The sequence below is a fragment of the Athene cunicularia genome, assembly GCF_003259725.1.
Source record: "Athene cunicularia isolate RWA chromosome 7 unlocalized genomic scaffold, athCun1 chr7_part1, whole genome shotgun sequence".
NCBI classification, from domain to species: domain Eukaryota; kingdom Metazoa; phylum Chordata; class Aves; order Strigiformes; family Strigidae; genus Athene; species Athene cunicularia.
Window position 1 is genome coordinate 36988040 of NW_020799107.1, and position 14314 is coordinate 37002353.

General features: G+C 45.1%; 1 protein-coding gene across 1 annotated transcript in view; it reads left to right on the forward strand.

The window, feature by feature from the left end:
• GALNT13 (polypeptide N-acetylgalactosaminyltransferase 13) overlaps positions 1–14314 on the forward strand; it is a 78639-nt gene that overhangs the window by 37541 nt on the left and 26784 nt on the right. Inside the window, exons 5-6 of the mRNA XM_026852538.1 lie at positions 10556–10695; positions 14104–14202. Coding sequence (XP_026708339.1) covers positions 10556–10695; positions 14104–14202 — 239 coding nt within the window. The remainder of the gene's footprint in view (positions 1–10555; positions 10696–14103; positions 14203–14314) is intronic.

The following is a 14314-nucleotide window of genomic DNA, read 5'->3' on the forward strand; positions in this document are numbered from 1 at the left end:
TCTCAGCAATTCGCTCTCCTTCCTCTCCTATTGGTCTTTTAGTGGCATCTCTAATAAGATAAAATAACAGCTTAATAACAACTCATCTCTGTTAGTATATTTAGCAGTCATCTTTCGGATATTTTCATAAAATTGCCGGGGGAATTGATGTAAATCAACTGTGCGGGATTACACTCCAGTTAGTTCTTTATTATTATACCAACATCATCTTCTCATATGCAAAAACATACCTCTTGTTCTATCGTTTCCAGCACACATAAGCACATATTTGTATGCCCAGATGGATTTGCAGGTATGTACCTTCTCGGGCTGTTCCCGTCACCCAGCACACTCTTCCTAGCAGCCTCATTCAACCTCTTTTTTTCAAGTTGTTCCAGCATATCTCATTCCACTCAGCCTGCCTAAATGCAGGCTGTTATGTCAATTTATGCATTAAAATACTGTATCTAATCATTGAATGGAAACAGCGACGTGCTCAGAATAGGCCTGCGTTTGCACAGTCAGCTGAAAAAGATAATGCACATGATGGTTCCGTTCCTCTGTACACTCAGTGCATTGCTGAACCACTCTATCTTCTTAATAATCACTTAGCATTCAATTCCCGTGTCCTACCTAGCCTATTAAAGCCAGGCTAAAATGCAAAGTGACGTTATTTTTCGAGCACTTTCTTTAAAGCATTATTGAGAATTTAAATATAGTGCTTTATAGTTTTAATTCGGGATTACGAGACAAGCGCTTGTGTTTTACTTCGATTTACTAAGCAGACACTGCGCAATCCTCCTTTCAAGTGTAATTACATAATTAGGTTGATAATGACTGTATCAATTTAAGAAATAAGAGCTCTTGATAAACATTTTTGCTTTTCCCTTACCTATTTAGCATTTCAGTGCCGGAGGACTGCCAGAGCTGCAAGGGCACTAATTCTAAAATAAGTTTGTTGAACGTGTGGTGGTGAAATGTGTGAGGCCACCCCGGCACAGGCGCGGGACAGCAGAGCTCTGCACCCAGCCAGGGAGGAAAGGGCTTGCCCAGAGCAGGATTTGCCACGGGAGCAAAGCGCTGTGCTGCTGAATTGGGCTGCTCCTCCGTAGCCTGCTGCGGAGGAGAAAAAAAAAAAAAAAAAAAAAAAAAAAAAAGAAGGAAAATTCAAAAAATTTAAAAATATGGAAAAGGAAATAAAAGGGGGGAACAAAGAACAACAAAAAAAGCACAAGTACAACATTTCATACTGCTTTTTCAGCATCATAGTTGCCAGAGGGCCTGTCTTGGTTCCTTGCTCAACCCAATTCAGCTGTCGGGCTGAATGTGTCACGAAGGAGGGATGAGATTTCTGCTGGTCGGTCTCAGGCGAGGCAGCAGTTCTGCCCCAGACAGATGGGAACGCGTTCGTGTGGGCTCTGAAGTGCCAGGAACGTGCTTTGGTTCCCTGTGTAAGAGTCTGCTCAGACCGGCCCTACTGTCCCACCGTGAGGACGAGCAGCAGTGCAGGGGCAGCTGAGATATTGTTTCCTGAAGCAAAAAAAACCCCAGAATTTCTTCTCTTGCTTCTCTGCTTATATCTAAAGCACTAATACTGAAAACCTGAATCATTTTCGTAGTCCTTGCTTATTGAGCTTCTCTGAAAAAAACCCCCAAAGTATTGAACAAAAGCAGTTGTGCTGCAAGATACTTATCTTTATAGCGTTAGTCACTGTTCTTTACTTTTCAAGCAAAACCCGTAATTTTTTATGTGTCTGTATATACACAGAGACATTTTTCACACAAGCAGGTGAGGAGGTGTCTGAGAAGAGAGCCGTGCCCAAACTGGAGCCTGGGTGCCTGTGCTCGGCAGAGGGGACGTGAGGACGGGGGGGCTCCTGGAGGGACCAGGGAGATCGTGCTGTGATCCGAGCCACCTCTCGCGGGTCCACGTGCTGCAGCTCTCCTAGAAATGAGTGTATTGCCCACGATGCTGTAGAAGCAAAAGCTCTGAAGTGTGTCCTGGAGGGGATTTTGGAAAATAAGTGCATTTACAGTGCTGGTGTGTTCAGCCCTCAGTCTTTGGCTGGTCAGGTTCACCCAGCCAGTGTAATTAATCAAAGGTAGCGATCTAAAGATGGATAATGCTCTTCCAACACCACTTCATGGTCAAGAATCGCCAAAAATACTACGTGACTAACGCTGAAAAGGGACAAGTGTGAGTAGTTGAATGAATTATCTTTTTAAAGTATTCACCCTGATCCCATTTCTGGTTAGTGTTAACTCTAATGGAATTTTTTTTTTTTTTGTCCTTCTAAGTAATAAAAATGACAGTTACAGCCAGCAGTTCGAGGTGCTGGTCTCAGGAAAGCTGTGTGGGAGGGTTGTGTTGGTGCTCAGCAGCAGCCAGAAATTTCCTTCAGGGAGCTGTCAGTCTGCCAGCAGCGATCCTTCCCTTTTACAGATGTGTCCAGAGAAGTGTCAACGTTTCGCGGTGTGCTCACGGTTAGCTAAGATGATTTATGCAAAGTAAGATTTAAGACAATGATTTGGATTTGAGTCTGAACCGGTTGTTCCTCCGCACGAAGGAGCAGCAGCCTGGGAGGCTCCTGCAATGGGGCACCCCAGCAGCGCTGCTCTACCGGGGCTCATCTTGGCATATAAAATACTTGTCTGGCTTTATTAAACTCTGATTTAAAAAAGAGATTGCCTTAGCTTCCCATCACACCAGGCTCCTTCCCAACGTGGTTTGGCGGCAGGAGCCGCCGTGGATGCTCTCCCACGCGGAGTGTCTGGAGGAAGAAAGGGCAGGACGTGCAGCTGAGTATTGCGTTGTTAAAACCTGCAACCGCCTTGAGAATTCATGTGGTTTGACTTCGGTTTTGGGGTCATCTCGCTTGATTTAATTCAAAGCTACTTGTGAGAGGAGAAGGGAGAATAGTTTTCCTCTCTTGTAGCTGTTCTAAAGGGTTTGGCTTGTTAATACCACCCTAACCTAAAGCTGCAGCCGAAGGCAAGCTTCAAAACTCTGTGACCCCTCGTGTGGGTCTGTCCTTGGGTTTTTTTTAAAGGAGAAAGATGACATTTGTAGATCAACAAACACAGAAGTGCTGCCATGTAATTAACGTACACGAATCAAGACAGATCAAATGTGTGGTTTATCTTTCGTGTCATTTATAACACCGATGCTCACAAAGTGCATTTTATTAAATTTGTAATAAAGTGGAGTGTAAAGAGCGGGTTGGCAGATCATTGCCAGATCGTTGCCAGCCAGCCAGGGCCTCCTTAGATTATTTTTTCCTAAAGGTATCCCTTGTGGGGCATATTACAAATCTCTCATGACTTTAATGTAGCTTTTCAACTGATAGGGAAGAGTAGAAACCAAACCTTTATTACTTTACATACAATACAAATGGAACGGGAACAATAATACACTCATGGATGCTGTGTACCGTGCCCGATATTGAAATACCAGCTAATCCACAACATATATTTGAATACATCGGGGAGGGAGGCAGGGTTTGTGTTTAAGCTCTAAAATTATCACTCTGTGTTGGAAACAATTGCGTTTGTAGGGTTGTGTGGATGTTCAGAACGAGCCTCAGCTGAGCTACCTGCGAAACGGAGATCCTGGCTGACCCACCTGGCTCCTCCTGATACACTGAATGTCAGTAGAAAACAAATGTTCACTTTTGAAAATGGCATGAATATAATAGTCTTTTATGAAGGTGTTCAGTTATTTTTCCAGCTACAAAAATATATTTTTTTACATACTGACTCTGACAACTTAAATCAGCTCTAGCTCTTCTATACTCCCAGTAGCACAGGTTTCACTCCTGTTACTTTTACATGTTAGTAAAAAAGACAACATTTCCCAGGAACACTTAATTTCTATATTTTTATGCCAAAGAAGAGCTGTAATATAGCAGGGATTTATGGTTTTCACAGGAAAAACATTTTCACTGTCAATATTCTCTTAGTACCTCAATAATTTTACTACTGAACTTTTTGGTGCTGGATGGTTGAAGCTAAACTCAGAGGTTTCCTTTGAACCCTGCCTTCTCTTAAAAGCTTTTCTGAGATACAGACCGGAGAAACATCGTAATGCAGGATTAGTTTTATCCGTAATTGTGTTCCCATTGATATCTATTTCGGTAAATTTTAATTTTTTTTTTCTATAGTGTCTGGACAAAATTGGCAATGTAGGAGTTAATTAGCCTCTGACTTTAAAATATGCCTGTGTAGGTATCAGCCATTACTGCTATGCTTTAGAGGGTAAAACAAGATTTAAAGTCTTCACCTTTTGCAATAGAATAAGCATTAAAAGTGCAGCACACTATCATGCAATGCTTTATTTGCAGAAATATCAACAATATTGACTCCTGTTCTGGAGTGGTAAGATTTTTGGTTAGACATTGTAAGCATATTTTCTCCAAGCATCTGTAGCTGACGATTTCCCACGAGAAGCTCAGGATATTCATTCCATATTTTATATGATGAAGGCACTACCTATGTTTTACCTTAAATCAATTTTACGTCAATTGTAAAATTTTCTCAGGAAAAGGGCGGAGGGTGGGTTGTTGGACTGGTTGGGGTGTTTTTTTGAGTTAGCACATTTTTTGTTTTTTTTTAAATGGGTTATGCATGTTTTCTGGCAACATAAATATGTCATGTCAAGGAATTAATGTTTTGATTTAGTAGGAAACGCATGCATTAACAGTTAATATGTCTGGTTTTGATACAGATACAACGTGAAAGTCCCTGGATTTTAGAAGCGTGCAGCAATATGTGTGTAATTTTCTGGATTGTGCTGTCAGGAGCTCATAAAGCACTGCAAAACCTTCCTCCCAGGCAGTGGCTGAATCATATTAATACAGCAACTCGTATTTTTCCAAAATTATTAGCAAGTGTTCTCATTTCTTCTCTGTAACATGTGCCCTATCAGGAGGCATCCTGGTGTGGCAGACTCATTTTTAATTTAGCACTTTGCCATCTTCAGTCCTGTGACGTGGAATGAATCCTCCTTTGGTAGTAAAAAGGGGGGGAAAAAAATCAAACTAAACCATCTTCATCTCTGGAGGGTCCTGGTGGCCTGTGACTTGGTTCTGAGCTTTCCCACTTGAAGGGGGCACCTCGGATACCGAGCTGGCTGCTGCGCAGCGCGATGCGGGTTTTCAGAGCTGAACTAGAGATGCACGTAGCCTGGCTTCTCCAGTCACGTTGCTCTCCCTCTGAACGCACCCGGACAACGGTTCACCGAAACAACGGTTTTCTCTCGGGGTTTTCAAGGCAGCAAGGGACAGCAGAAGCCTAATTCGGATTAAGTTTTCAAAGTGTTATTCTGAGATAAAGGAAATTATTTTCAGTTCTGCAGCTTGTATTTCATTCCAGGTGAATTTTTTTGTGTCATCACGAATTGATGTCTTGTTGGTGCAGAAATGGTACGTTTTGCCAGGTTTGAACCAATACCCTTGTTTTCAGGACATGCCCGTTAGAGAAAAGCGCGGGTGTAACGCGATTCTGCGACTGTGTAATCTGTTCTGCTCGAAACACATCTGCTGCTCTCTTAAAACAATTTGCTTCCTTCCTGAGGTATTTGTAATGCATTCTTTTGCACGCTACATTTTCTGTGGCTTCTTGGGATGTTTCATGATTCTGTGGTTTATTTCTGTTGCGCACCCAAGGACAATTTACTGAGGTTTTCTTATTTAAGTGTAAGCAGACGTGTTCATCATTAATTATTTTTATATTTCCTCCGAGTCCCGTTGATTATTTAGCAAATAGTGACAATAAATAGGTATTGATTCATAATGGCTTGGTTTTAAATTGAGCAGAAGGGAATATAAAGGCTTTCAGGAGATCTATACAGATGAGGTCCTTGCTTGAAGACGAAGCAGGGGGGTGTGCTGGCATCGCCACAGGGGATGCGAACGAGCCAGCCCGCTTCGTGCAAGAGGAGGAATAGATATAATAGAGGAGCTTTGGGAAGGGAGAACCTGTCAGGGTTGTAGCGGGGAGTATTGTCAACGAGTGTGAGGAGCATGTTGATAATTATCAACGTGGGTGAGGAGCAGCGGAGAGAAAGGGAAGAGACAGCTTGAATTGAAGGGGGGAATGACACCAGCGCGTTGGAGCCCTGGGGGAGCGCAGTGGCTGCGGTCTCTGCATCTCGTGTGGGATCTCAAGACCCAAGGAGCCTTAAGATAAACCTTCCCCCAGTGCGGTGAGCGTGCCAAACCACCACACACACCCCCCTCCCATCTCTACTGCTAAGCTTTATTAACATTGAAAATGAGAATTTCTTTTGCTGGGGTTTGTTTAATTACAGAAAACTCAAGTCTCGAGTCCGACTGAGTGGGAAGTGGTTTATTGCTTTTTCTATTCCAGCAATTGCAGGGCTGAACCTAACGTGGAAGGAGAAATCCCAGTAAGAATTGTAAAGCAAAATAGAAACAAGGTGTGCGGTGAATCCATGGGGTGCTTTCATTGAGAGTCAGTGTTTCTGGTTTGGTTTGTAACTGGAATATCAAAGCGTGTGCGTGCGGCGGGGGAAGGCTGTGTTGTTTGTGATCTCAGGCTATAACCCCATTAATATCCTTTTTCCTCATGTTCAGCTTCATCAGTTCCCCACAGTACAGCGCGTTGCAAAATAACAGATACTGCTTTTCTCCTAACACTTCCAGGGCCTTCCCATGAGGAAGATTAGCTTTAATTGTAGATAAGGATTGAGTAGCACAAATAATAGCAGTAGTGCACGTCTCTTCCTCTGGAAGAGGCAGCAATCACAGACCCCCACTCCCCCTTGCTGTAAAAGCTTGCCTGGAAAGGTAATTTCTTTTAAAAAAAAAAAAATAAATTCTGAGAGTAAAGATGTTTTCAGCTCAGTCTCATGTAGCACGCATTGCTGAAGCAGCTTTCAAAGTCAGGCAGGCGTTCTTGGTCTTCCGCTCTTGGGATGTACAAATGACAAATACTCTGCAGCAAAACTCGTGTCACAATCCTGTTCCTGCCCGACCGGGTCCAGAGCTTGTAATCGTGGGGGCCGCCCCGTTTGGTCCTTTTGTGGTCGATGGAGAGGGACACAGAGCAACAAAACTCCCACAAAATGCTACTTAGTGGAAGCACAGGGTTTAGGTGCCGAGGTGTGTAAGTTAAATTAGTGACTGCATGAGTTGTACTTAGAGAAAAATTTCCATTTGAAAGAGTAAAATATTAAATAACTGTAATAGTGACCTTTTGATGCTTTTCTTCCTGAAACAGAGTCAAATAAAACTCTGTGATCGTTCTTGATTGCAGAACAGCTGATAAATTACCTCTGTTTCTCGGGGAAGAAAATCGCAAATCTTTGAGTCCTTTAAGAATTTGATCAAACCTCCCCAGATACCTTCCTGCACACGCAGTAGTAGCCCAGATGATGCTCTGTGGGTCGCAGAGCAGCCGAAGGCTCCTGCCCCTCACATCTGCCCCATACAGCCCCTGTGCTCCCCCGTGCCGTGAGCTCGGCTTTTTCCTGGATTTCACCTGCTTTGTCTTCGCTTTTCCACCGTCCCATAAATTATAATGATTTAAGTTCTCTATGTGGGTTACGGTTGAAGGTTTTATTTGAATACTTCTCTTTACTGAAGTTTAAAATTTCATGCTTTCCTAATGCCTGAGTAAGTGCCACTTAATTTCTTGGCAGACTTGGTTTCTGAGGAGTTTTTGCTGATGCGGAGTTGATGAAGCATCGGTCGCCCCCAGCCATTGTGATCAGACTAAAGTGCTTCCCAGGAGCACCTGCCTTGATTGTAGCCTGTAGCAATAATTTGCAGTGTATCCTGCATTTTGGTTCATTGTCTAGAATTACATCATATCCTACAGTTACATAATGATGCATAAACCTAATTGGTCAAAGATGTAACCGGTAAAGATTGGGATGAGTGGTTATCCAAAATAAGTCACACTTTTTTTCATAGTAATGAATAATTTTACTGTTGGGTACTGAAATTCTTTAAATATTGATATCGTCTTGTGCTTTAGGGCGTGATTTCCAAGCAGAATATGCTGATATCCTTGGAGCTTCACCCTATGATAATTTCAAAATAAGATCCCATAAATAATGGAAAGCAGATGATGGAAATGCAGCATGGATTTCAGATATAAATCTGGGAGTGTCTTTCAAACTATTTCAGCCGAGTGCTGGCAGTTACTAATGCTGTGCCTACCACTGTTTCTTTGGATGATGGCTCTCATCTGGAATTAGATTAAATTGGGCTATGGAGAATATTTAACATGCATTTTGGTTTTTGGTTATCTTAAAAACTGATGTTGGCCGAGTGCCTTAAGACTGGCCTTCATGTTTCTTTCTGTGATGCACGGTTCCTTCCTGAGCTGTCCCCTTCCTGGAGTGTGTCGGTATTTGGAAAGGATGTTGCAGGTTACTGGTTCAGTATTATATTAAACCCTGAAAGTCATATGCACACCTGCAAAAGTCAGCTGGGTAAGAGGGTAGAAAATGGAGATGGTGTTTTCCTGTTACACTTTCTTCATATAGTAAGTTAAGAGGTTGAATAGATCATAGAACCATAGACTACTGGTTCGGGTGGGAAGGGACCTCAGAGCCCCTGCAGTGCCACCCCCTGCCCCGGGCAGGGCCACCTTCTACCAGCCCAGGTTGCCCAAAGCCCCGTCCAACCTGGCCTTGAGCCCTTCCAGGGAGGGGGCAGCCACAGCTTCTCTGGGCAGCCTGTGCCAGGGCCTCACCCCCCTCACAGGGGAGAATTTCTGCCTTAGATCTCATCTAAATCTCCCCTCTGTCAGGTTAAAACCATTCCCCCTCGTCCTATCCCTCCCCCTGATGACGAGTCCCCCCCCTTTCCCGCAGCCCCTTTCAGCCCTGGGGGGCCGCTCTAAGGTCTCCCCGGAGCCTTCTCTCCTCCAGCTGAACCCCCCAACTCTCCCAGCCTGTCCTCACAGGGGGGCTCCAGCCCCCCCAGCATCTCCGTGGCCTCCTCTGGCCCCGCTGGAGCAGGTCCGTGTCCTTCTGCTGTTGGTGCCCCAGAGCTGGACCCAGCCCTGCAGGGGGGTCTCCCAGAGCGGAGCAGAGGGGAGAATCCCCCCCTCGCCCTGTGCCCACACTGCTCTGGGTGCAGCTGAATGACAGTGACATCTTCCTTTCTTTGGCACTAAAATCCTATGTCTGGCATTTCTCCTCCACGTGCTGGATTTCACCCAAGGAGCCGTGGGGAAGGCCCAGCACTGCGCCTGCTGGCGGGGAGCCGGGGTGCCCAGTGGGGTCCCAGCAGCACTGGCCTCTGCGGCCGCTCCTCGGGGGGGAAATGGCCCTTGGCCGGTGCGGGCGTGGGGCAGCGCCTGACCCTGCCTTCCACGGACGGGCTAGAGAGCGAATGATGCATCTCGGAGGCTTTGAGGCTTTGAAAACTTACAAGTTCCTTATTCGCGCACTTGTGACGTGGATTTGACATCAGCCTTTATCTTGGACTGCCTCTGTCAGCAGAGCTGCCGTGCTGCGGTGCCGAGGGTGACGCCGTGACTTCGTGGCCCACGTGCAGCTGTCGCTGGTCTCAGCCGCTCTCCTCTGCCCGGGACCCGCAGCCGTGTCCGTGTCCTCCCGCTTCTCTTTCTCCCTTCCTGGTTCATACTTCCAGCATCAACAGATAAATAAGTTGCTTGAGTAGCTACCACAAGTCTTGAAAGCCCCATAGACTCTTTTAATGTCAGTAAGAGTAGAGTTCACAGGGGGGATTTCGAACTGATTTTCCCTCTCCTTGATGATGAATTGTTTGGTTTTTATTTTCTTCGTGGCCCGTATTTCTGATTTGTGGCCCATGCACCACTCCTGATGGCCAGCAGGATGGCCCTGGTCTCTGATGTGTCTCCGCGATGCCACCGGAGACTGTGACAACTGAACTGTGCCATAGTGAGCCACCTTCTCCGAGCCTCGTCTGTGGTAGGGGCGGTGGGTCCTGCGCAGGAGTTGGCTCCTGTCCACCAGTTGGTCTCCACAGAAACCTGCCACCTTGTTCCCCCTTCCCTGCCTTATGCCAGGAGACGTTTAATTTTGGAGTAGCGGTAACGAGGATGATCACCACGCCGTGAGGGCTGCCAGGGGAGGGAGGGAGCAGTGGGGTTCCTCAGGGTGGAGAACGTGTCCTTCCTGATGAAATCATCCAAGGGGCGACTGGGGTTCTGTCAGTGAAATAGCCATGCCTCGGCTGCGTTGGTTCTCTCAGAAGAGAGTGCTGGAAAACACCAGCAAGGTGCTTTGGAAAAAAAAATGGTTTGTGAAAACGTAAACGGATTTCTTCGTTATTTTGGTATATGAACAAATCAAAGAGTTTAGTGGTCCTGCCTTTCTGGATTGATAAATTACCTGAAAAGAAAAACTGGCTTTTCAATTTGCTAAATTAATTATTTAAGCCTTATCAAAGATCGACGGTGTAGCAGCTGCACGTGTATTCACATACCCCTCTACCATAACTCCAGTGAATGGATATTGATAAAAAGGAAATCACGACGGCTCTGGAAGGATCTGTGATTGATGCTTTACAGCTTGACAAAAACTGTGCTTTGATCATCTGTTCTCTAACGATTCCAGGTGTGGTTAAGGTGGATTATGGCGATGTATCTGTCAGAAAAGCGCTAAGAGAGAACCTGAAGTGTAAACCCTTCTCGTGGTACTTGGAAAACATCTACCCTGACTCCCAGATTCCGCGGCGCTATTACTCGCTTGGTGAGGTACGAACCGTTTCCTCGGGCTGAATTAGAGCAGTGAGCGCACGGTGCACACGGAGGAGTCGCCGAGGAGGTGAAGTGGGTTTGCAGAAAGGAATGAAGTGCTTGTGTGCAATCCCTGTATCTTACTTCTCTTTATTTGGAGCAGGTTATACTTCCTCTAAATCTTTCATAAGGGGGCATTGCTATTCTCAATGGGGATGCTCATTAAAAATTTTATTTTTTAAATCGAGTAGCGTTTTGGGAAAGTGAAGCTTGTGACTAATATTTGGCAATAATTCAGTAATATGCAGTAGCTGAAGGGAACTTTCCATCATCACTTACATATAGAGTAGAAAAAGCTTTCTTCATTTTGCTTTTTACTTTTAAAGAACTGTGGTGGTTAGTTGATGTCGTGTTTTCCAGCGAGGCTGCCTAGAGCTGAGTATCACAGCTGTTCCTAATAATCTGATGGTTCTAGTGCCACCAAGAACCAACATCTCTTTAAAATTCAGATAATTCACTGCTAAAAATATTCTATTGAATTGTACCTATGCTGACTTTTAAAAGCTCTTGAATAGTTTGATTTGAAGGTAGCTACGGATAGAATAGCAGTCAAACGAGCAAATGGCTTTTATATATCCAGGAAAGTAATTTACTATTGAAACTTGCAATTGTGGTGAAAAATAAAAGCCACAGTAGGGTTTCCAGTTTAACTATGACAAAATAAAGTGAAACACGGTTTTACAGCTGGGAAAGAACTCATCTAACAAGTGTCAAATAATAAGGTTTTGTACACTATTGTCAGACTGGAAATAAAAGTATGAGAAAGTAATAAAATAGTTATTAAAAACACCTTATTTTTACCAACACAGCCCCAGTTTCTATGGAAACGGCAGTTCAGGCAGGATCTGTGAATTAAAACCCATACTTGACTATTAGAGCTGCTGACTGCCAGTTGAGCAGTAAAGTGGATTTTTAGACCTGAAGCTCAGGTACCAGCAGCAGCAGTGTCTGTCTCAGTCACGTTCCTCTCTTTCAGCCGAGATTTGGTCTCAGGTAAGACAAACGGTGTCACTAGTCCGCACAGGTTCCACCGTGCGCCCGGCTGCTCCGCGAGGGCCTTGAGGTGGCCGGGCCCAGGGTGTCCGCGCTCTCCTCAGCTCGGATCCCAGGGAAGATGCTGCTCAGCGGCACTCTGACAGGAGCCCGGGGCTTGCTGGCTGCCAAGAATCAGCTGCGGCGGTAAAGCTGAGAAAATTATTCTGCGGCACAGCGCAATCTGAATGTAATGAGCATTCAGCCAGCGTTGGCTTCAACCTGTGGGCCTCCAATTACATTGTGCGAGTGCATGTTTTCTTCTTTTGTAGTATAAACAGTGATAAAAAGAGTGAATAATTTTGACAGGCTTGGGATAATCATCCTTAATTTACTTATAACCTGCTGCAGGTGTGACTTGAAGTTGGACCAAGTCCATGTGTGGTTCACTTGCACCGCCCAGCACGTTAGAAATAATAATCAGCATTGTATCAATTTAATTCGGGGTTTATTTGGCTGCTGCACAACTCATTTATCTACACCTGTTGCTTTTAAAAATGAAGTGTTGCAGTTTTTAAATGAAATTCTGAAAATGTGGAGTTCTGTGGAACTGAAGTTCATGAGTACTTTATGAAGTTTATTCATACACTTAATAGGCAGATCCTGAAGGTTGCCAAGCCTTTATTTGCAATTAAATTTTCTATTCTGTTAGAACATAACTTATACACAGTGACTCCGTTTGATTTGAAGTTCCTAGATGGATGAAAATATGCCTCGGAATGGGCATTAAATGTGCAAAATCCGGTGAATAGTGAATATGCTTTTTTACATTTTAATCGTGTAACACTGAAAGTGAATGCAGAGTAAACGCAACACAAGAATTATTTTGTAAACCTGATGTAATAATCACAGGTGAGTTTTCAAGTCATTTTTTATTTTAGTCCTCTGTTTTAATGCAAAAAAACAAAATAGAAATTACCTTTCTGCTGCTGGTGATGCCCAGGCTGGGCACGTGCAGGAGTTTACACCAGGAAGCCACATGCTGCTGTAGCCACCTGAAGCTGTTTATTTTCACCGGGCTCTAACGAAGGGCCTGAGGCAGCTGGACAGTGGTGGGAAGTGGTGAAAACCAGCGGTCTGGTTGTCAGCTGGCACCTGGGGGCTGAACCCCCTGGCTGCAGCCTTCCTCCCTACTCGGGCAGCCCTTGGAGGATGAGAGCCTCAGCCCGGAGCTGGCATGGATTCTGTCTGGGGGTTAACGAGGTCGGAGCAGATGACGAAGTGACGCCGTGAGCTTCGCACCATCCCGTTTTCCTGGAGATAAGCTGGCTCTGGTGGCATTTTTGGGTTCCGACTGGCTGCCGTGCCTGTTGAGCCTCAGAAGGCGGTGTGGGGGACTGCAGGGCCAAGAGCTGTGCTAAATGCCACGGAAACGCTGCAGACCAGAGTCTGGCAGGATCTACCCAAGGAGCGAGGGCTGGAGATGCGTTTTTGCTTTGCAGGCATCAGTAGGAAAATCCCCACGCGGTGTTGAGAGTGGGGTGAGACGCGTTTGTAGGACTGTGCTGGCAGATCCGCGAGGGGGGCTCAGGTCACAGCTGTTGGTGCCCAGGCCGGGGTTGGTGCAGGCTGGACGCAGACGCTGTCCTGGAGCCTTCACAGGGACCGCGGCCTCTCCTGCTTCTCCTCTCGTACAAACCTGAAGTTGGCTGACTGTGTTTATATGCAGCCCTTTTCCTGGATAAGTGTATATTCTAAAAAGGGGAGCGATGCTCTGATGGTCTTTGTTGCACGAGCGGCGCTGAAGGAGCTCGTCCCATCCTAGAGCTGCCGCCTCCTCCCCGGCTGCGTTGCTGGTTTGTTTAAGCAGAGATGCTCACTGTGTGTTCCTCTCTGAGGACAGATAGATTCTGAAGGGAAAGTTTGATTTAAAAACTTTTTAAAAGCATGTAATTAGTCACAGAGCCATCAACAGCCTCTGCTCTGAAAGTCAGACATCAGACGCTGCTCACACTCAGTTTTTTTCTCTTGGAGCAGAGTCAGCGCTGCTGGAAAAAAAAAAAAAATTCCTATCTTGGGCAAACCATTAGTTTTGCATTGTTTAGAAGTAAAAGCGTATTATATTTGTTAAAACAACACAAGGCATTGAATGAGATTTTCCTTGAATGCTGTTCATACTTAATATGTAATTTAAAATCTCATTATACTCTTGGTAATTATTTTCATTTTCTTTTGGGAGTGTGACATATTTACAAATTGCAAGTTAAAATATATTCATAGAGTTGAGCGCACAGATAATGTACTTTCTCCTACAGTGATGTAATATTTTTCTGCACAAATGTGGCATTTACAGGCATTCTTTTCAAGGGACGTTTCATCTCTCTCTTTCTTCAGATCAGGAACGTGGAAACGAACCAGTGTTTAGACAACATGGGCCGCAAGGAGAATGAAAAAGTGGGCATTTTCAACTGCCACGGCATGGGAGGAAATCAGGTAAAAGAAAAAAAAAAAAGTATACAATAATTGCTTCAGCCTGGGCACAGGCACTAGCAGGAGAACCTGACTGGAATTGCCCCAGAGCAGCGCGGGAGCTGCAGGTTCACCC